The sequence below is a fragment of the Agelaius phoeniceus genome, chromosome 5 (assembly GCF_051311805.1).
Source record: "Agelaius phoeniceus isolate bAgePho1 chromosome 5, bAgePho1.hap1, whole genome shotgun sequence".
NCBI classification, from domain to species: Eukaryota; Metazoa; Chordata; class Aves; order Passeriformes; family Icteridae; genus Agelaius; species Agelaius phoeniceus.
Window position 1 is genome coordinate 44,196,458 of NC_135269.1, and position 23,041 is coordinate 44,219,498.

A 23,041-nucleotide genomic window follows, 5' to 3' on the forward strand; every position below is an offset into this window, starting at 1 on the left:
AAGTACATTGCCACTAATGACACAGAATAATTACAGGTATGAAAACTGCTTGCTGGGTTAAAATGTTATCAAATAATCAGAATAAAAGCAATTTTCAGGTTTCATTACACGCACATGAAATCACAATTTAAATAGTCACAAAAAATAGCTGCAGAGCAATAACTCTCCTGGTTCACATTAATTTTCCTAAATAATAAAGGAAAAACAACTCTTTGTAGACTTCTGGGATTATACAAAATTACACTTATGAAATATGTGTTTTGCAGAATGATCTGCTAGGAGGACTTTTATTTAAAACCTGCACTGTACTGAATCCCTGAGTTACTCTTGTTTTGATCTTGATATCACAAGACAGAGGGGAGCCAAACAAGTTTCCTGTTGGACAGAGGAAGGTACAAGACAGAAAATCAATCCATTGTATGTTAAATTGCCTCAAACATAGCTTAGAATTAATATAGAGAGTTAGCTTTTACCTTAAGACTCTGGATTTTAATGAGAGGAATCAATTATCCTCTCATCAATTACCAGGGTAGTTTCCCTGTAATCTAAGGATTTAGCAGGTCAACCTGATTTTTTCATACCTACCTCAATAAACATTCATTTCTTTTTCATGGTATATTATACAATTTTCTCATTGAAAGTAAAGAAAAACCAAACTGATAAGAATCAGCTTCAATTAAGACTACTGAAGGTTAATATGGTATAAAATCTTAAAAATCATTAATTTAATACACTTAGTGCAATCACTTGTTTAAGTCAGCACAGTGGGTTCCAATTAACATTTTTAAAGCATACTTTCTGCACTAGTCAGAGAAGTAGAATAACTATTGGTAGGGTGACAGAAATTCAATACCGATATTTAATGTTTGCAAGCCTACTAAAAATTCAGATCTTCTACAGGATATACTTAGTGCTGCTGTAAAGGTGAAGACACACATTTTTCAATGACACTGGAAAAAACAAGTCCAAAAATCAGGAACAGGCTCAACCATAAGCAGCCTGAAAAGGAAAAAACTTACTCCCTTAGGACAGAAATCACTTTATCTTTGCCTCGAGCATGCATTCAAGTCACCAATAAACCCAAGGCCAGTAACTGGCTCAGCTGTTACCTACACTGTCATCTCCCTGAACAAAACAGAGACAAAAGAGAGGAGTTGAGTCATGGTGCAGCTGCAACACCCAGCATGAAACTAATCCCAGCTGAACTGCACAACTGATAATAGTTACCAGCACACACCCAATTAGGTGGGATTAATAAATGATTCCATCAAATAGATGGTGCAATTAAATAACAACAGTTAACTGGTATGTGATTTATGTAGATAAAAACATCCAGACATATCAGATGTAAACTTTGCATTAATGAACCTTATACATACCCATTTTGCATCCTGATGAAGTATTAAGCCAAGAACTCTGGAACTGTGAAAATAATGTTATACATCCTTTGATTTTCAACATTTTGATCCAGAAAGCAAAAGCTAGTGCTCTGAATCACAAATTTCATCACAGCCTTGTACATCTCAGTACACTTTTCTGTACACATTTAAAAACATATTTTGTAAAGATTCCGTATTTTCTCTGTTAGCTGGGCATGTATCACTTATGCAGCAGAAATTACCTTGTGATTTAGAGTGGATTATCTGGCACCTGAATCACTAATTCACAGCAGTTCAGCTATGGACAGTCTTGGTGTACTTTACTCACATGAGAACCAATTCACAGTAGGTTGTTCTACTGGTTTAAATGAGGTCACAGGAGAGCTAACCATTCCTCAAAGAAATCAATACAACAGAATCTGACTCTAAATCCAGCCTTGTCTGTTCAGAAGTTGCCATTCTCAGTAAGTCAAAGTCTGGAACCTTTCTTTGGTAAGATTTCCAAGAGATACATCTCACAGCTGAAATATTGCTAGTTCTGTGTGAGGGAACTGAGTAGGTTACAGAAAATTATTAGTTTCACTTAGATTCCCAAACATTCAGACTAATGACCAAACAAACTCAAACAGCAATATTTTATGTACTGCACGGAATTCCTCCTTTGGGACCAACTTATGACATATATAGCAATATCTCATCTGTCACTTATTCACATACATAAAGGTCTTAGTATAACATATGGATACCAACTTCCTTAAAAATTATTTATCAATTCGACAAATGTGAGTAGTGGATAGAAGATTTCAGCATGTGAAAATGTGTAGATGGTACTGTAAAAAAACCATATACTTTATAGTCAATATATTCTTTTGTGGGACTTTAATAATATTCAGTTCTGTATATTTTTATCTCTTCATTCAAAAGCTCATGAAAGACAAAGAGCATTTTTATAGTAATTTTGATGCATTCTACATATGAAAAAAGACATGAGGGGTAACTTTAAAGCTATTGTTAATTTCAATTTACAGTTTACATCTAGCAAATAAATCAGGTCTTGTTAAATAGCAGATTGCAAATGTTTAGCCACAGTGCCCTCTAGCTGTCTTAATTGTTATTTTACAATTTCAGTTTAGTTTTCATGGAAACAAAAAAACTCTGCATGAACCACTAGTTAGAGAGGTATAGGTATTGCCAACTGTGCTCCATCTCAATTTTCCTTATCATGACGACTCACCCACCCCACTCCCAAAAAAGCCTTTCTTTAACATCCAATGAACAAAACCTATTTTTCTTACTGAATTTCCAGCCTGAAAGTTATAGATCAGGAAACCAATCTGAAGAAAGTAGAAACTGATTAGACATTTTCATTGGGACCAAAAAAACCTCAACAGAAAGAATTGGTTTCTACCTTTCACTGCTTTTTACTTCTGTGTGCAATCCATGCTGTTTGTTTTGAATTTGAAGCACCAGTAAAGAGCAGCACATTTGGGCACACCTGGAAAGGTGGGCTGGCAGATAACAGAATGAAGGCCAGGCTCCCTTTTCAGATGACACCAGTCAGCTGCAAACAGGTAAGAGGCAGTTTATCATGTATTTTTCTAATCCAGCTGGCTTAGGGACCTGGGTCACTTTTCAAAGGCTGTGTCTTCCAGAAAAACTCCCTGATGGACACTTGATATTCTCTTCCTTCTCTTGAGACCACACTTTGCCCTCTTCAGACCTCTTAAATCATACTAAAACCTGATTCTACTAAAACCTGATATACTCAGTGTCTTAAATACTCCTTCACAACTTTGTCCTCTGTAAAAAGATGCACTCAGCTTCTTTCTTAACCTTTAATGGACAAGAAGACTTACATACAGGAAATTTTTAACCGGTCATTTTTGTTTCAAAAAAACATCAGGAAACTGCAGACCTTCACAAAATAAGGATCTATTTAAACTACTTTGCAATTAATCATCTTAAACAGTGTGCTCCCAGTCCCCCTGCAATCCTGAAGTCTGACACAACAAAGTTCCTTCCTCGGCTTTCTTTTTCCAGGAAAGGTGAGAAGGGGTGAAATTGGAACACTTAGGTTAAGCATCACAGAGGTCCTAAAAACATTTCAAATTTCTACCCCAGCCTACTGTAATATTAATGTATAAATCCTGAGAATAACTGTGTGGTGAACAAATTTTTTTATTAGCCATTTTCTTACTGTTCTCATTTTAAATGAAAAACAACTGGAACTAGTAATACCAGATGAGAACATTCAATTCTTTGCAATGCTCAGAACTACCAAATTCAAGACATATCTCTGACACTGTGTGCACTCTGCTCATTTAATGCTTATGTTGCATTTATGGAGCTGCAACATAAGGCAAAACAAAACTATGAGAACCCTGAATCTTATCCACTGTGTGGAAATACCCTGGGGTAAGCCCTGTCTTCTGGACACAGGATGCTTTCAGCGATAAATTAAAAACAAGGTTTTCCTCAACCCTACCAATATAAGAACTGAACATTTACTCTACAGGAGTAGAGGAGGTAGACAGTTCTTACTTGAAAAAGTCCAAAACTGAAATATCTAAAAAGATCAGCGTTTCTGAGCCACAAGAACTGATCATAGATGGATGGCTTGGGATGGTGTTATGCTCCAGCTTGTAGAATTTTGGTGTCCCTGTACTGGCAGGGGGATTTTTTCTTCATTTTTCCTATCCTAATTCTCTTCATGTTACTGTATGCATATATGGAAATCGTTTCAGTGTGGAATACTTCTAGTAGGTAAATGTGAGAAAACCATTCTGAAAAAGACTAGAAAATATCTTTGTGACCCCCAAGTGCTACATGATGCTACATATGACCAGAGGTTAAGAGTATTTTCAGCCCTGGAAAATTTCAGGCTTTTGTGATATGTTTCAGAAGTCTCTAACCTGGCTTTTCTTTTTTGTTGTTTTTGTTTAGTCCCAAGCCAGTCTTGCAAGCCCCAGTACTAAGCCCAGGGAATCACAGCACACACAGGTCACTCATAGCTGGTGTCACAGTCACAACTGCAGGTTTCTGCCTCTGCTGTCACACTGCTCCAGGGTTCACCTGTCACCCAGGGAGTGCACACAGGACCAGCCTTCACTCCTCTAGGACAAAGACAAAAGCTCTCTGCAAGCTCCCTCACTGTACTTCATACAGAGCAAAGCATCACTCTCCTGCTACAGCAGAGTACTAAAGGAATATTCTCTTTCTTAGCCTCACAAGCATTTCAAGGCTAGGAAAAGGTTCTTTTGAGTCTATTCTCATTTATTCTTCTCTGTGGGACTAAATGTAGCACTGCACATGTCAAATGCTGCTGTTACCTAGCACCAGTTTATGCTCTCAGTTACCATTATGAGTTAGATAGACTTGAGGTATTACAATGGGCTACCTCAAAGAAGCAGAGCCTATTGTCCATCTTGACTCCACTTTTCAGAGCATGTGTCACTGAAAGTCATATTATCATAATTCATTTTACAGGTTGATTCCATTTAGATAGGTTCTAACCTATCATTTTCAATGTTTCATTATAATTTTTACAACCAGCAGTGCTCTCCATTGCAGTCATGCTGATTCTGCTACAGCAAAATTGTCTCTAAAAATAAATTCCTATCCTATGTTTTCCTACGTGAACGTTGGTAATTGGCAAAACATTTCTAACTTATACTTAGAAATTTTCTGTAAGAAATCATCACATGAAGAATTTTGGATTGGAAAACGTTTGTATCCTAAGTTACATTAACTTTTTTGCATGCCTATATGAGTACAGTTCAGCATGCAAATTCAGAATTCTTGCACTCAGCTATTTAAGTTCTTTCATTCCTTAAAGAGTGAATTGCATTAAAAGTTTTACATACTTTAAAAAAGGAGAAAAATTCTTTAAATAACTACAGCCAGTAATGAATTTAAGGAAAGAAATATGCCTGTAGAATTAAAAGAGTATATTTTCATTTTTTTTCAGAAACAGCAATATATCACAATTCCTCTCAATCTACATATATATATATATCTCTGTATATTCAGGTACCAATTCACAAACACATACTAAAATATACTATCCTTTCCTTCTTTCATACAATATTACTACAGCATTGACAAGAATGGATGTAACTGCATTTTGTCTAATAATACTGAAACTTTCACCCTAATTTAAGGTTTAGCAGTAAATTTAATTGAAGAATGATAACACAGAGAAAGCTTTTGGCACATTACTTATAAAGAAGCTCTTTAATTTAGCAATTTTTTTTGCCATCTGGTACCACCATAAGTAGTTAGCTGTACATTATTCAAACTTATTTTTTAATTCTTGACTTTTAGACTGCTTGTTAACTTTTTTCCAGTAAGGATTCAATGTTTTATTGAAAATATCTGCTTCAGTTTGCTGTACTGGTGCTTTGGCTACTTATTTGAATGTGAAGTTCCTTTAGGTGCTGAAACTACAGAATAAGCAGTTCTGGGGGAAAAAAAAAAAAGGAGTAATTCCTGCCTCAAAATTTTGTAAAGTGTTACTACACAGCAAATAAAACTATTTACTTCAAAACCTACAGAGTTTGCTTAAATGCCTAAAATGTGTAATGCTGTGAAAAACACTGAAGACATTCTAAGACACAATTTCTTGTTAACATGCAAAAGAAAGTGGAGGGCTGCAGCTACTAGTAAGCAAAAAATTCCTGGATCATCTAGTGCATATTCTGACAAAAGAACTCAAGATTTGGCACAAAGAGCCATAGAGAGAAAAAAAATCAGCAATCTGAGTAATCAACTGGAAAAAATAAATAAAGTAAAAAATCCTTTAAAGTCCTGAGTACTTTTGCAGATTAAATTTTCTTTATCAAATCTTGAAAATTTCTCCTCCCTCTGCAAATTTACTCTCCTTTTTCCTGTTGGGGACCTAGTATGAAGGTTTTTCCATACTATAAGTATTACTAAGAGAAGACTAAGGATTCAAAAGTCCAATTCCATAGTGAAAATACTGCTACTTTCATTTTAGATTAACCAGGTTACGTTTCAGACAAAATAATGCAAGTAGCAGGAATGAGATACAGTATTGCTCTACCCCCTTGATTTGAGCCCTTTACAATCTGGTAACTATTTCCAATCTGTCTGTGTCATTTGTGGACATTAAAACACTTGGAAATTTTTAATGTTTTTCTCTCACTGGAATATACCTGAGGGTTTTCTAGAAACTCAAAAACTGTTTGTAGCTTCCCTTTCACAAACAAAATTCATAAACCTGGGTGAAAAAAAAATCCAGAAGACTTTGATTTAAAAACCCACCATATTTCCTGGTTTGAAAAAAAAGTAGTCCATTTTTAATTGGCATCAAACATTTATAACTTCCTATGTACAAGCACATTTCTTAGTCTGCTGATTTGCAGAGGTATGAACATATTAATGAAGAGGGGTCACCTACAAGTGATACCCTGCTTTAAAAACAACCTGCATTAACCATGCAGGTTAATCACTAAAGGATTGTTTTATTTACATCACACTTAGAGATTCTCTTTAAGAAGACCTAGAAAACAGGCAATTGCTGAAAAGTGCAAATAAATATTTTTAAAATTGACTACTTATCTTTGTTACAGCTGTGTTTTTGAGGGTGATTGATGGTTTCACCATCAGATAAAGCAACAGGGAGACATGCATTATCACTTGCTAAATTCAGACATTTATATAAAGATGTCTGTGCAGTAATTTTTCAAGATGACAATAAAATGCATCATACAGATGCGTGTACTTTTGGGAGGGACTGCAATCTTAAATGTTTTTAAAAAGCCCAAGTCATATTTTCTCAGAAAGCAAACTGGTTTTTCTATCTTCTTCCATTATCCCCTGTACTACTAAACAGTGAAAAAAAACCAGATACTTCAAATTGCCCTCTCCAGCAAGAGCAGGTTAACTTATGGCATTACAGCCATAATCTGGCAAGAATTACCTCAAATGCTCAATTTAATTCACACAAGCAGTCACCTGCAAACACAAGGCAGTTGATGCACCCAGGAGTGTGAGAAGGGCAGAGCCCATCATCCTGCATTACCTGTGGGAGCTGAAAGCACCACAGGGGCCAAATCTGGTGAACCCCATCAGTGCTGCTGCTGCTGCCAGGGAATACCAAACACCTGCAAAATTTCTTCCTGCACTTTCCAATTCTTTCCCTTCCCTGCCATGGCTTTCATGTTCAGCAGCCTCCATGCCAGCTGCAGCCTGCCCTCCATCAGCCCAAGAGGGCTGGGAGCCAGGCTGCTCCCCATCTGCTGCCACCCCCACCTCGCTGCTGGCAGGCATGCTGGGGACAGGGGGCTCTTCTCCCCAGCTCTGCTCTGATGAAAAAAGGAGAATACAGCAGCAGTACCTAGAGCAAGCAAATGGCTCACTAGGGTGGCAGCTGGGCTACAGAATCTTCTATTCCAGGTGCTTGGTATCTTCAGGGTTTTCAGCCAAAACTAAAAAGGATAAAAAGTGTCAAGAAGACTTCTCTTCTTAAAAAACTGATTTTAATGGAAGTTTTCACTATTAAATTTCTATTTTTGAAACACTGTTTATCTCAATGTCCTCCTGTAAGCTAAAAGCAAACAGTACAGTAATGGACCAGCTCCTCAGCTAAAGGAAATTGGCAGTAGGTCTCTCAGAAGATAAAACTCAATTGTAGGTTTCCCTGGCAAAGTAAAAACCTCTTAGATTAAAGCTGCAGATTGCAGCTTTACAGATTTTCTAGTTCAAGGTGAGATGACCTAAAAACATGATATCCTAGACAAGAAGAAACTATGCTTTACTCAGACCATTCCAAAAGGACTATTCCCTAACAGGCCTCAGGAGGTGTCTTTGGACCTTCTACACAGAGATATTACCCACAGACGCGTGGCCTCAGTTGACAAGTTGCAAACACAGGACAAGCCACTAACTTGTTCCACAGACTGTCCTTCTCTTTGGCACTCAATAATCTGGGCTAGAGAAAAGTACTTTATAGTCTTCAGGGAACTCAACTCACACATGTCATGGGCAAAGAAAAGGAGAACTGAACACAGCAGCAATGCTATAGCTCCTGAAATGGCAAGACAGCTGCTGGAGCAGAGCATTTTCACATAATCCTACTGGACAATGCCACAGCAGCAAGGTTAGTGTGGTTAAGGGAAAACACCCTCAATGTCTACATGTCAAGTCAATACAGAGGAGTATGAAATAAGAAAATCTGTAATAGTGCCATCAATTAACTTTTGCATAAGGTTTAATAACATTGTGCTGTGATCAATTTACCTAGTCATTTATTCCTTGCCCTGGAAAGAAAATTTATTTGAAAAGAGGAAAGGGGAATGAGTCTATAAAGCCCTAAGGCATTCCCACAGGCACATCAGTCTCATCATGGCAACAGCACAGGACAGCTAGGACACAGCCACAGAGCTGTTGCCATCTCATTGCAAACATTCCATCCCTTCTCAGTGATTTCTCACAGGCATCCCCTCACAGCACAACCAACAAACTCCATGTCTCTCCTCACCCAGCTAACCCACTCTTTTGTAGCACTCGTATTCTTATTGGACACAGCTGTGGCCTGTTAGGGGCAGGCCTGTTCCTACTCTTTGGTGATTAGTACAGCTGCAACTCCTCAGGGGTGAGACTGCCTTTGCACTCTCTTTATTTTCCTACATTCTATCCCTTCACACAGGTCTGCTTCTCCCTCTGTCTAGGGTTTGACCAAGATCCCTCTGGTGCTGGACATGCCTTTGTCTCTCCCATGCTTCTCCCACCACACCCTCCAGCATCCTCCGTGTTTGCTGCTCATAGCTAATAGGTCTGGCTGTGCTCAGCACCTGCAGTTCTTCTTTCTGGCATCTCTTATCAGTGACAACCTTCTTGGAACCAGAGTCATTGATTTTGGGCAATAGGAAAAAAGCTCTTAGAGGAAGGGGGTTTACAACAGTGCTACAACCGTAATTCTTACCTAAACACCTACAAGTACCTTAGACTAATTCAGTCAGCCACATGACAAGTACTTTACTCCCAAGCTGTGTCTTCTGCCTGTATCTTGACAAAGAACTCCTTCCAAAACTGGTATGTGTCACTTGAGATTCTGTGGTTTGGCCTTTGCCTGTAAGCTTTCTAAAAGAGTTTACAGGAAAATAATTTTACTTTGATTTTTTTTCTCACTGTTTGGTGTTCTCCACAAATTCTTATTCAGTCATTCTATTCAAGTGATTAACATTGCTCTCACCCTGACTGACCTGCCTTATGAGAGAGACAATTATGCCACAGGAGTATTGGCAGCCTTTGATACCAACAACCAGCAGGCAGTCCTGGGATAGTTCTATGGACAAGAGAGCTTTGGCGTCCTGGGATACCATCCTCCCTGGGATCTGTGATGATTCTATGCCAAATGTTTTGGGATGGGCAAGACCTCTCTTGCCATTTCTCTGCAGAGAGTGTGGTTTGGGGAATGAGTTTCTTGGTCATTAAAAGGTTTAGGTTTTCAGAATCATCATCTTGTAATTACACATAAATTAAGCATTTTCTATTCTTTGCCATTTCCTGGCTTAGAAGAAGGAAAAGTTTGATGAAGTCTACTTCACAGAAGACAGAAGCCATATGGAAGATTTAGCACATGGAGAGGTACTTTTTGACCAGTAAGTAAGTTTAGCTTTTTGACCAGTAAGTAAGTTTTTTGGGAGTAAATTTAGCTATGAAGATTGAAACACCATGAACTAGCTTGGAATTTTCAATTACTTTGATTTTCAAGTACTAATCCTGTCTCAAGACACTTTCCAATCACAGTGCCTTGGAAAATACAGTATCTATTGCTGCTGTGATCTCACTAGACACCTGTGCCTTAGGATGCCAGGTGGGACAACCTGCAATAAAAAGGCTAATTTGTAAACCTCTTACAGACTGCATTCTTAGAGCAATATTTTACATCCATAATTTGTATAACCATAATACAATAAGAGATAATAAACTTTCTGCCTCTATATACTTTTCCATAATGTAAATCTGTCACAGTTTTTGCTGTTTAGAAGCTACAAATATTCTGAGAGTGTTCCTGTTTTCCACTCACATTTTGAGAAAAAATGATGGCCCCAAAGGATTAATGTCTGAGAACAGCACAGAAGCCTTACAGATTTGGAACCTTTCCTTCCAGCAGTTCACAAAAGCTTGAACTTTCTGAAGCTCACAGTACAACACTATAATCTTTGCCAAATATTGAGCATGACTACAGTACAAATACACAGCTACACCAAATATACACAGAGGACACATCAAAATAAAGCCCACAAAACATATGGCCAAGTAGACACTGCTATGGAAGTATACTGGAGGCCTAATATAGATCCACTGTGGGCCTCAGAGTTCTGTAGAATAGTAACCATGGTTAGGAAAACAGACCAAATCTTTGTTGTCCCTAAACCTTGTTGTAAAATTATGCTAATGATGACTAATCCTTGACTCTAATGAGCAATCAAACTTAAGCACAGAATCCTGAACAACATGTAGCTTTTAAGCTTTGAATAAATACACATTTCCAGGGACACAATAATCTGTATCTTGGGGAATAAGGAAAAGAAGCAGTAACTAATTTGGATAAGGGTAAAGTATTTAATAGAAAGCTATTATTGTGGCTTTTAAATATACCAATGTTTCCTTGTTTCAGCCTGACAAACAAAATGCAAGCCCTCTGTACAGCCATTTGTCAGATGCAGATTGTAATTGGGTCCAAATCCACTAAATCACTCTAACTAAAATTAATTAAAGTTGCATTGCTATTCCTAAGGAATTTCTGCAAGTAATGTAAAATGTATTGAAATTCCACACTTTTTCTGCAAAGGAAATGAGCAGTAAGAGAAGACAAAACTACATCAAAAAATATGCGCTCTTTCCTAGTGCTTAATAAGAATAACCAAAACCTTTTGACAGCACAGGTAACAAATTCACACCAAACCTTCTCCTGACACATGCCACACGCAAAGAAGACAACCCCAACAGTTTGTATCATTGCTGCAGTGATGTGACAATTTGCAGCTAAAGAGAAAATGTGTTTGTGTCTGTTATTTCAATGACACTTTGCAGTGTTGAATAATGATGCACCTGAACATCCTTTGGACAATTGAAAATCTCTCCATCTAGGACAAGACAGCAGACATTTGTGACAGAAGCAGTCACAACTTTGATTTTTGGATGTCATATGAAAAGGACATCACTGTGCTGTAATGTTAAACATCAAAGCATTATTTACTGATGCAGGCTCCCAAAGAAGAAAATGGGTTTCCTTTTGGTGGTATATTCTCTACTTAAAGCAATATGGTTGGGAAAACTTCAATATGAGTAGGTACAGGCTTGGAATACCTCAGTATGACAAGGGTACAAAAGTCACACATAAATGACAAAAATATGGGACAGTCCCTGGCCATTTCCAGGCCTGAAATTCCTTTAAGGAAAGAAACAATAAATAAAGGGCTCTGAATTTGCTTGTGGCACAGAAAAACCCTGAAAAAAAGTTTAATAGTGAGGATCCCCGTATACTTTCAGGGGATTTAGCGTCTTAAACTGTGCCCTTTGCTGCCACCACGTGGCCTTGCCGCAAGACACTTTTTGATACAGAAAAATAAAAGTTTCCTCCTTTCATTTATGTCTCAAATACAGCCTTTAATAAATAAGCCATGTTGCTCATCTGTTACACAGCTCAAAATCACTGCTTAATTTTAAGAATCTAAATGACCTAAGATAATAAATGTACACCCAAGTCCCTCACTTTTTAAAAAAGTATTCAATAGTATTTTGATAACAGATATGGTCACCAGATATTCAGTTCTGACTACAAGACCAGTGACGTTACACTAGTGATCAGTGGATTAGTGCCCTACACTATGAAGTACCTAAAAGGAAACAGCACAGAAAAAAAAAAAAAAAAAAAACCAAACAAAAAACAGTGACTTTAAATTTGAAAAGACACATTCCAATTGGTCACAAGATTTTTATTTCAAACCGTCATGCTTTCACCCAGCAGACAGCTGTCCAATGTAATTCAAATACCAGCAACTCGTTCACATAATTATAGAACTGTTAACACTGGAAAAGATCTCCATGGCCCTCAAACCCAACTGTCTACTGAGAACCAGTGTATTTACCACTAAAACATATCCCCAAGAGCCACACCTCTTTTGAACACTTCCAGAGACTGTGATACCACTTCCCTGGACAGTCTGTTCCAATGCTCTACGACCCTTTCTGTGAAGTTTTTTTTTTTTCCAATATCCAACACACACCACCCTGGCACAATTTGAGGCCATTCCGTCTCATCCTGTCAGTAGATGCCTGGGAGAAGAGATGGACCCCAGCTCACTACAGCTTCCTTTCAGGTCATTGTAGATGGTGACAGGGCCTCTCCTAAGTCTCCTTTATTACAGAATACACAAACCCTGAGCCACTTCTCTTATGACTCCTTCACCAGCCTCATTGCCCTTCTCTGGCCATGCTCTGGCACCTCAATGTCTGTCTTGTAGTGAGGGGCCCAGAACTGAACACAATATTCAGCTTGTGCTCTTCCCTGAAAATTCAAGTCCCTCATGCTACATTTTGTTAAGGGATATACTCACACTATTTTAGGTTTGCTGCACTAAGACACATGTGAAATGTCTTTAAAAAGTACTTTTAAAAAATCCCCAAATTTTGGCAACTGTAAAATGTACCTTTTTTAGCTATGGTTATATGACAGAGCTTTCAGGTTTCTTGAGCCCTCAAAAGGGCTTTTGCTGTAGTCATCCATGCTGGCATAATGCAGGATGTATGACTTTCCTACTTGTGTGCCAGAAAGGGATTTTCATTGATGAGACCAAACATCTGACACAAAGAAACTTGTCAGAATCCCTCTGGTGCCAGAACCCAGAAAAAGGTGATCCAGAGACATTGCAAGGAGAAAAGAAAAAAAAAGGCAGAAAAAAAGAACATTTTTCACTTAGTCTTGTAGACAGGAAGGCTTTCATAGCCCTTGTATTGAACGATGTGTAATCTGGCATGCCTGTGTTTCCTAGGAGCCCACAGGCTCAAAGGTCAGTTTCTCTGCACAAACACCATAACCTTCATGCAGGCAAACTCTGACCTTCATCCTGGAAACCAGGCTCTCTGGTGACAGTCATTTCAGCAAGGCACTGTGGTAAAAGATATAGACAGAGCTGTTCTTTTGCACAGAAGTACAAACCACGAAGCAAATAACTTTCATAAGGATTACATTTACTCAGGAAAAAAAATTGCACTCCTTGAAACGCTTCATTAGGGCAATATGGAGCAGTTGGGTTTGATGACATTTGTTGTAGAAATCCTCTTTTCAAATGTACTACGCATTGTTCTAGCCCAGCTTTGAGAGGACTGATCCAAGAGCTCTGTTTTACTGATGATTTAAGTTCTGTTGTTTGAGACTGAAACTGTTTGCTCCATATGCTTTCTTGCTGGAATGGAGAGCCAGCCTGTCTGTAATGAGCCCTCAGCCCACTTTGGAAAGAGCCATGCAATTCCATGAGGACATTATGGTGAACCTTCCAAAAGGTTCACAACACATCCAGAGCTGGGGTATAAGCTCCAGGAAAGGAGAGGCTTCACCCCACAGAAAGCAAGAGGGCACATTGTCTGACACGGCTATTTTAGTACTAGGCTGTGCCTGTTTCCATGGATGTGGATGCTGATGGCCACCCAATCTCTTCAGAGCAGCTAATGGAAGCTTGTAGCAGAGACAGGAAGCAGGAACGAGGACGGACAAATGAAATCTGATTTCCAGACATGAGTCAGGCTTTCAAGGTTCTTAATGCTTTGTCTAACAGCTAGCTGGTTTTAGTTTATGGAACATTAGAAAGACCAAATATAAATCTTAACATGATACCAATAATAGTATGACTATGTAAATAGGGAAGCCAGAAACCTGCAATGCTCCCCACCTCCTCCTCCTAATTAGCCCACCTGTTATTGAGCATTCATATTTACCACGTCATTACTGTGATTGTTTCATAAAACAGTCGATGAGTCTGCTGCTTTACTTGCCTTCCTCAAACCAATACATTCAGTCTCCATGTCACAATCTCATGATCATCCCAGCTGGTCTGTGCTTATGCTCATTCAGTGACAGGCAGTCTGCCTCCCACTCACCTTTTACTTTATGTCACATTTTTTACAGGACTTTGAACACTGCACATTTTTGTTGACATGCTTAAGATCTGTAACACACCACACCACAGCCCAGTACTCATCATCAGTCTGTTGGTATGGCTCTGATATTCTGCTAGGAACAAGGAATTTAATTACTTGCACTGTTGTTCAACTCATAATTTATTTGGATTTCTTATTCCTTGCTGGGAAGTCTTTAGATGCTATCTTGCTTTTCATAAACAACATTGCTGTGGGGTTTTTTTTCCAATGAACTAATTTTGTACATATTAGATATGTACAAATATAGATTTTCTCAGGAAAATTAACACATGAAAGTGTCGACGTAATAGGAGAAAGCAGGCCTTAAGACAGAAAATTAATATAAAGAGGTCCATTTAAAATACTTCATATATAATAGATGGCTGTTCATGTCTCAGCCAAACACAATTTTGCTCTGTCAGAGCACCTTATGGGGAAAAAAATTAAGAATATTCTAAACAAATTGGATCAGCAAATATTATTGTACATAACCAAAACAGAACTATACTACCCATTTAATATCCATGAGCTTCCTCAAATTTAGATATTTCAACTACTTTTAACTCTAAACTTCCTCCCCAGGCACAAAGGTAATGGCTAATCTTGTAAACCACTCAGCCCTAATTCAAATCAAATTTGTTTAGCTACAATTTTAATTTATTTTTTTAAAGGCATAATATTCATTATTACTATGATTTAACAGTTGCTAACATTAGTCTAGGATTCAATTTTTTATAACTAATACTTTAATCCTCTGGGCTAATTAACCAATTAAATTACTATTCCACCTAAATTCAGAAAGCAGAGGAATAAAAAAGTTTACAGTAAAGTATATTCTAGAGCAAAAGAGACAAAAATAAACTCTGGAACCTACCTCATATTCCCTGCCATAATGAGGAACAGGTTATAAATGTGAGAAAATATGAAGAGGAAGAGGATGGTACTGAAGAACATCGTCATCCAAGAGCCATGGTCCTCTCGAAACATTTTCAGACGGAGCAACTGACCTGTGGTACAAAAATTATGAGAAGGTGTATTTTAGTCAGTCAGTAAATACATGTCTACATCATAGTAAAACCAAAATAAACTACTAAACTGTATTTCTTCCTATAGCACATTATTCCACAGTGTGTGAGGAGGACGTACTTAGCATCATGCAGATGAAGTACCCTTCTGTAGTTCAACATGAACAGATATTGTTACAAAATCACAAATTACTTGCATTCCAAAGGGGGGGAAAAATGCAACAATAACTTGTTAATATCAGTATTTTTAAGAGATTATGAGAAAGACCACAGGCCACAACAATGCATTTCAAGTGCTTAAAAAGGTTACTGATTCATACATAAACAGCTTTTCATGTCTAAGACAGTGTGAATTATTTGAGGTATGTCCACTGACAAATATTATTTACTTCCCTAATTTAATTTGGTAATCAAATTATGAGTCTGTGTAGAATCTTGTACTGAATGTTTTCCTTAAACCTAATCACTTTAATCATATGATATTGTATTATACTTTATTCTGCAAAGAATACCTTTTTTCAAAGAATACTGGTGTGTCTTGCCAATGGAAAAGAAGCTCTGCTTACTCTTGCCACTGGTGTTAGGTGAAACTTTTATTATATTTTTGCTGCAAACATATTTTTCCCGGGCTAGCTTTCCTTCTCTGTCATCTCTTACTGTTAGACAATTGTTTAGAGTATTGAAAACCTCACCAGCACAAGAGATGGGAATTTGCTTTTGCAAGGCTGAGAGTGCCACAGGAGAAGCCAAGAGGGGGTAAAGGAAGACAAGGGATAATTCAAGCAGCAAAGTGAAGGACAGCATCTACCAAGGAGACAGAACAGTCTAGTGCTAGAAGATGGGAAAACAGGGAGAACAGAAGTCATATGAGGAGCTGGACAGGAAGTGTCTGGAGAAGTGATATAGCAGACTGAGATGTAAAATGGTCTGGGATGGAGGCAATTTTTCTTAGCTGGTTGTTGAACTACTAAGTCCACATTTAGCATTGATTAGGGCTGGATACAGATGGAAGCTATAAAGTGGGAGAAAATAACAAAAAGTTTGAAATGCTCATTCAGACAGACAGGAAGATTCCAGGACTGGTATTTGCTACTGAAGATGGAGAGGCAGGTTTGGAGGAAGAAGACTTGAGGACCTGGAGCAGACATGGGCTATGGGCTGAAGAGGTAGGATGTGAACTCTGGATTAAGCAGCTGGAGGACGAGAGTTCTTTGAAAAAGCTGAGACTTTGGAATGATGTGGAAACCATGAGGCAAGAGAAGTGACAGGTCCATAGAGGGGGGGTGAATGAAGCTCTACAATGGGACAAGAGCAACACAGGTCCACCGACCAGTCCAGTAGTAGGGTAGCAACAAGGTTTCTGTGAGTGAAGAAAGGTGAAGAAAGGGAAAGTGCAAACACACATATACAGTGCAAACACACATATACATGTCCCAAGCCCCTGTACTCTTCTACATTTTCACTGCTGGAAACCATGACAGCCCCAGGCCTGGCTAGATTGAGGGTGTCCCATAAGTCTGTCCTTCCCTAAAGAGCAAGCTGAGGCTGCTATGGCAATGGCATATTATCCTGACTTACTGAGAGGAGGGGCTTAATGATAAAAGATATTTCCCTTGCAGTTTGAATTCTGCTCTCTGAACAGCTGCCATTGCATATGGAATACTACCAACACCTTGGATAATAAGCAGTACTCACAAAATAGAGTTGTGATTTCAGGAGGTCCAGATTAATGGAGAGAAAGAACACAGCCTGGAATCTAGACTTCTGTAAAACAGATAACTCCAACTTTTCTAAATCAGGTAAGAGGAAAGATTTAATAAATATTCATTGCACCTGTACCCTCCAAAGCAACGTTTTTTCCTATTTAGTTATTACACACTGATTAATACCTACTAATATGTATAAATATCATATTCTTAAAATAATATTTTCATAAATACTGTCTTCAGTAGGCAAATTCTTCCACTTTAACTTTCCTTCTACTGTAGCTTGTGTTTGCCATATGAGACTTCATTAACTCTCAAGCAGGGTTCATCAACATAATTTTTTAATGAAAGAAATAGTACTTTAATCACAACACTGATATGTAAAAATGAAAGGAATTGAATATTAGCACAATCTTCCTACCTAACTGCATACAAATGTCGCAGCTGTTACTTATTGCTCCCACCGTACCAGTAAGTATAACATGCTAAAAGCACTTAAACTAAAAGATGTTAAATGATCCACATAATGCTCACATTGTTTTATACGTCCTTTCACATCAATTCAGTTGAAATAAAAATGGGTGATCAGATGATTGCCTAACAGGCAAGTTGTTAAACTAAAAATTGCAAATAATGCTTATTATTTTTATAACAAAAACTAGGAGTCTGTGTAATGCTTTGTTTTTATAAAATGAGCTAAAAGGTTACACACAACAGAAATATTATGGGGTGTGAATGGTCAGAAATTCGGAAAACCTATCTAGTAACTGGAATAGACTTGTACTAGATTAAAGTACAATTCGATACAGCCCTACAAAATTCTCAGAGTAATTCCAGAAAAATAAAACAGTTCATGTAAAATTAGGGCTTTTACCATAAAGAATAGCAAACAAAAAGTAGCAAGGGGAAAAGAGAGTAGATCAGGAATAATAATACACAAAATAATCTTTTAACTCAGTTTTCTTTTTTTGTTTTAGTTTTTTGGTTTTTTTTTTACTTCAGGGAAAATTTGTTGCTTATTTGAACTTGTTAAAAATGTAAAATAAACTCTGACAGGTATGACAGAGAAGAATATGGTTATTAGGATATATTTACACATAAAAAATTATACACATAAAAAACCCCAAATAAATGTGTTAAGCCTAATGGACCTTTGCAAATGCAAGTTAAATGACATATGAATGACCACCAGTGATAAACTGTGAATTAACTATATACAAAAATCAAGATTGTCATATCATAATGTTTCCTAGCTCCACCAGAAGTTTCCTCAAAATGTAATTTATTACTGTAAACAGGTCTTTTTATCTGCTCCAAGGCTTTGGAGAGCACATCAACAGTACTAGGGGAACACAGGGTAGCAGAGATGTCAGCATTTAGGGTCCTGCAACAAACCAGGCAGTAACCAACCAGTATTTTTTTTTCCAGTCCAAGAGAAAAGACAACTCAATAGGCAGATACAAAAAATTGAGTCAAACAGGTCACTTTTTAAAAAACTAAAGTTTTTCCAGTATCTTTAGATCCACAGCCCGTAAGATGGTTGCACTCATTAAACTGCAGAAGCAGAAACAAGAGAAACAGTAAGTTCTTACCCATGCATTTAAGCATGCTTTGTTGTCTTAATTATGAGTGATGGAAACCATAAACTTCAACCATTTCCTGGGCATATTTGTAATATTCTAACACCAAGCTCTTCACTGAATGAGATGTATTCCTTTAATTCTGGGTGCACCATCAAGGTATTGCTCTTTCTGCCTACTTAGTGCTCCGGGTCATCTTCATCTATGACTGAAACTGTTCAACTGAAAAATTAACCTCAATAACTGGGAAGTATTTTTTAACCTTGAAAATCAATTCTACTTTCATCGAAGTTTGGCAAATCTGATTTTAGCCAGTACTAACAACACATGCACACTATAATGCCATGGTGCTGTTGCTCATTCTGCCCCAATACAATATGTGTATGTGTGTTGGCTGGCTTTGCTTAAGAAAACATGGACTTAGCAATGAATGCTGTAATGTTCAGAAAGTTTTCTTAAAATACAGATGCAAAATTTGGGATTCAAACTGTGAAGACAATCTAGTCACATCCCGTAGCTTTAGTTATGCTGTTGGTGCTAAGACAGAAGACAGAAAACTTGCTATTGTCTGATATAAAAAAATGTCACTTCTGAAAATTATTACAGCACATATCTTCTGGACATCAGGATAGCTCCAATGGCTTCAGCATAGAGCAGGGCATGCTGCCTGTCTTCCTGCATGCAGTCAGACTGCATCTGTGATTGCATGGGCTTTAAATTCTTCTGATGGAAGACCAGGAGATCCTGGAATAGCACCAAGCTGGGGGTCAAACCCTTTGTGTTTTCCTCTTGCTTATTAAGTTATCTCAGGAAAGGTTCTTTTTATCTCTCCACCTGTTCCTCTTGAGTGACCCTCAAAGTCACTCACTTCAGTTGCACAGCACAGCTTCAAGAACCAAGGCTTATTTATGGTCTCTAAGCTCTACCACAATACAAAGAATTAACAGGAGACAGCAGAAATATTTTAGAAAATTCAAACAGGAATCCCAAGGTAGACATGGGGGAAATACCTACAAAACCAGACATATTTTCTAATGACTCTCTGAGCTCCAAATGCACCTTACACAGCTGGGCAGCTCCATCCCCTTCAGCTACAAAACCAGCTTCACACAGCTCAGCCCCGAGTGCAGCCCAGCAAACTGAAGGTGATGAAGGAGATAGGGGTTTTGCTTTGTTCAAGTCTGTGACTGCCCTAACACAGCTACAAGGCTGCACATCCAGACTTTATATGGCCAACTTGGAGCAAAGCAGAGCAGGTGGCACAGCTGTTTGCCTCCCTCCATTTAGACTTACCCATAGCCCTTGGCCAGAGGCTCAATAAGATTGGGAACCTGGCATTACAATTCCCTGGTGCAGCTATGGCCATACTGTCTGTAGCCAGTTTAGGACTTACTTATACTGCCATTTGTAAGTACTGAAAAGGAAGGCAGAGAGGTAGGAAACACCATTTAATACAAACTCTAGCCAAGAGGGTTTTAGGAAAATATAAATTTCCTATACCTATTCAAACTACTTTTAATTGAACATATCATGAGAAAACGTTACTTAACTATCTTTCACGTTTTAAAGAATTTACAGGGATATCTTATAAATGTCACAAGAAAACAATTACACAGTTTGTGTAATTTTTTATATTCACAAAGGCTAAGGAGCAGGGAAAGTATAGCTACCTTAGGTTAAAGTCCACTGCTTCAATACTTTAAAAAATACATTTATAGAACAAACAGTCCCCACCTGTGAAATACACTGTGAGTAGAACAGATGGTTTTCTATCTCCATCATTTCCTGGAAAGTCATTTGACTGCCTTTGTTGCTGAGCTTCTAGAAAAACCACTTTCCTTCCTAATTGTGTTGAGTACAGTCTAAAACAGATTTTTGTCAGGTAGCTGAGTGGACCATAAACTTGCAAAGCACAATAATGCAGTCTTTATTTAGCAGGTCTTCACTGCTTCTTCTGTTTGTTATTGTTTGACCCATGTATGTGAACATACCTTTGGAAAAGTCTTAATGTATTAAGCTTGACATGAAAGGAAAGCATTACCTTAGGAAAAAAATCCACTATTGCCAACTCAATGGTTGAAGATGTTTCAAAATTTTCAATTAATCAATAACATTCTGAAAAGGTCCTTTCTTCCACTCAAAGTGTGGCCTGTACTGATGAAAATTTTATTCTGTCATCCTAGCAAGCACTAGAGTGGACTCTGATCTATAAATCGCTGTTTGGATGATCCTCACAAAAAGCTTCTACTTGGACAAACCTCACAGTTTGGCATCATTTGGAAATTTTCTAGAAACATAACAAACTACAATTGGTGACAGCTCATTCTGACAATATCCTAGCCTTTGGCTTTATTAGGAGAAAAAAAAAACCATTAGAATTAAGCATAAGACTTAATAAGCAGTAAAAACTTGCTTTGAAAAATACATTGCAGATCTATATTCTACATATTCCATAATGGGAATTGATACAAAGTAGGCCATAACTTTAGATGAAAAGAATATTCTCTAACCCTACCAAAGCACAATCTTTTAATCCTGGGACAAATATTTACAGAAGAAAATCAAAGAAAAAGGTCAAAAAAAGCACTTTGTCTAGCACTTTAGACTGAAAAGTTTCTGTGGCCTTCACTAAAAGCAGAATTCTATCCTCATTTGTTTTGATGCTGTTTTGTGATCTCAGTCGCAGCTCAGGGCACAGCTGCCCACATGAAGCTTGCCCCTAGGCCCCATATGGATGCTCAAGGCAATCAAAGCAATGATGGAATGAGCACGGGCAATTACTGTCCTTCTGTCACCTCCTCTGCTTTTTCCAAAGATAGATTAGTGGCCAAGGGACACTGCTCTCACTTGAGAGTGCACACTTTTTTTCTCACATCCATCGTACACTACAGTAAATAGCAAAGAGGAAAGTACATAAAGCTTCCCATATAAGTTCATGAAGATCTGCTTGTGTGGGTGTTGTAGAGTAAGCTGTGTTACCTACTTGAAGTTTACATTTCTTTCAGATAGAGGAGAGAGTTTGTACATTATACTGTGTTCTGAATTCTTTTGCCAGTTCAAACACTGAATTTAACTTATAATTTTTGAATTTTAAATGCAATGTATCCAACTCTGTTTTTATTTTAAAGGCTGTTGGTCTCTCTTTTCCCTTCAGGCATACCCCGTGGACAGATGATGAATGGTACATGCATAATTTTCATTTGCAACAGAAATCCTAAGCTGGAGTGGTACTGTTATTTGCTGATTCTGGTTTGCCTTTTCACTTTATTAACAGGATTTCTAGGCAATATGCTTGCACTACGACACTATGTTTACTGCATGAAGACATGGACTACCAATACCATATTTCTCTTTAATTTGGCATTGTGTGACTTTACTTGGACTCTCGTGGCACCTTTTTCAGTATATTATAATATCCAGAAGTTTGCTATCTATTTCAGTCAAGAGTTTTATCAGATCATAGGACTATTTTTTAGTATTAATATCTATGGAAGTGTGTATTTCCTGACACTCATCAGTTTTGACAGATACATAGGTGCTGTTCATCCCATCAGCTCATTGACATGGTGGGACAAAGAAAAGGCTGTGTTTTGCACCATCGGGGTTTGGATCTTCATAGCGATTGCATCGGGGCCTGAGATTTACTACACACTTGCATCTAGAAGACAGCACAGCATCACGGATCACCCGGATATCACTGAAGAACCTTTACAATTTGCTGTGCCATTCACAGTCTCCAAAATTATTCTGAGATTCCTAATTCCAGCCACAGTCATCTTTACGTGCTATATGTTGACTCTCAAAGCGTTGCTGCAATTCAGTAAACGCCAGCAAAGAAGGAACAGACTTGTTAGGCCTCTCTTACTGATTTCAGCTGCTATGGTTGTATTTGCTGTTTCTTTCTTACCTTACCATGTCATGATGATGGTGATACTAATGTACAGAATTAATTGTCAACCACCCTGTGGGAACATGGGCACATTAAGTGCCATTTACAAAGTCACAGAGATCATCTGCAGCATCAACAGTTGCCTTGACCCAATCATTTTTACAATAGCAAATAAGACATTCTATGAAAGAATTAAAAGTATAAAATGTCATCCCAAATGCCAGTACTGCTGTTGTCTGACAGGAAGGGTAAGGGACATCACCCTGTCCCTGAGAACTATGACTTAAACTCCAGT

The 23,041-nt window shown here is 37.9% G+C and overlaps 2 protein-coding genes across 4 annotated transcripts in view; one reads left to right on the forward strand and one right to left on the reverse strand.

Annotated features, from left to right (window-relative positions):
* The window catches only part of TMEM117 (transmembrane protein 117), a 181,103-nt gene that overhangs the window by 139,054 nt on the left and 19,008 nt on the right, over positions 1 to 23,041 (reverse strand). For all 3 annotated transcript variants that reach the window (XM_077178889.1, XM_077178888.1, XM_077178887.1), the window contains exon 3: positions 15,421 to 15,553. In XM_077178889.1, coding sequence (XP_077035004.1) covers positions 15,421 to 15,553 — 133 coding nt within the window. The remainder of the gene's footprint in view (positions 1 to 15,420; positions 15,554 to 23,041) is intronic.
* Positions 17,301 to 23,033, forward strand: LOC129119654 (P2Y purinoceptor 1-like). The gene is made up of 2 exons (XM_054631787.2): positions 17,301 to 17,370; positions 22,012 to 23,033. Exons 1-2 carry the CDS (start codon positions 17,301 to 17,303, stop codon positions 23,031 to 23,033), a joined length of 1,092 nt encoding a protein of 363 aa, XP_054487762.1.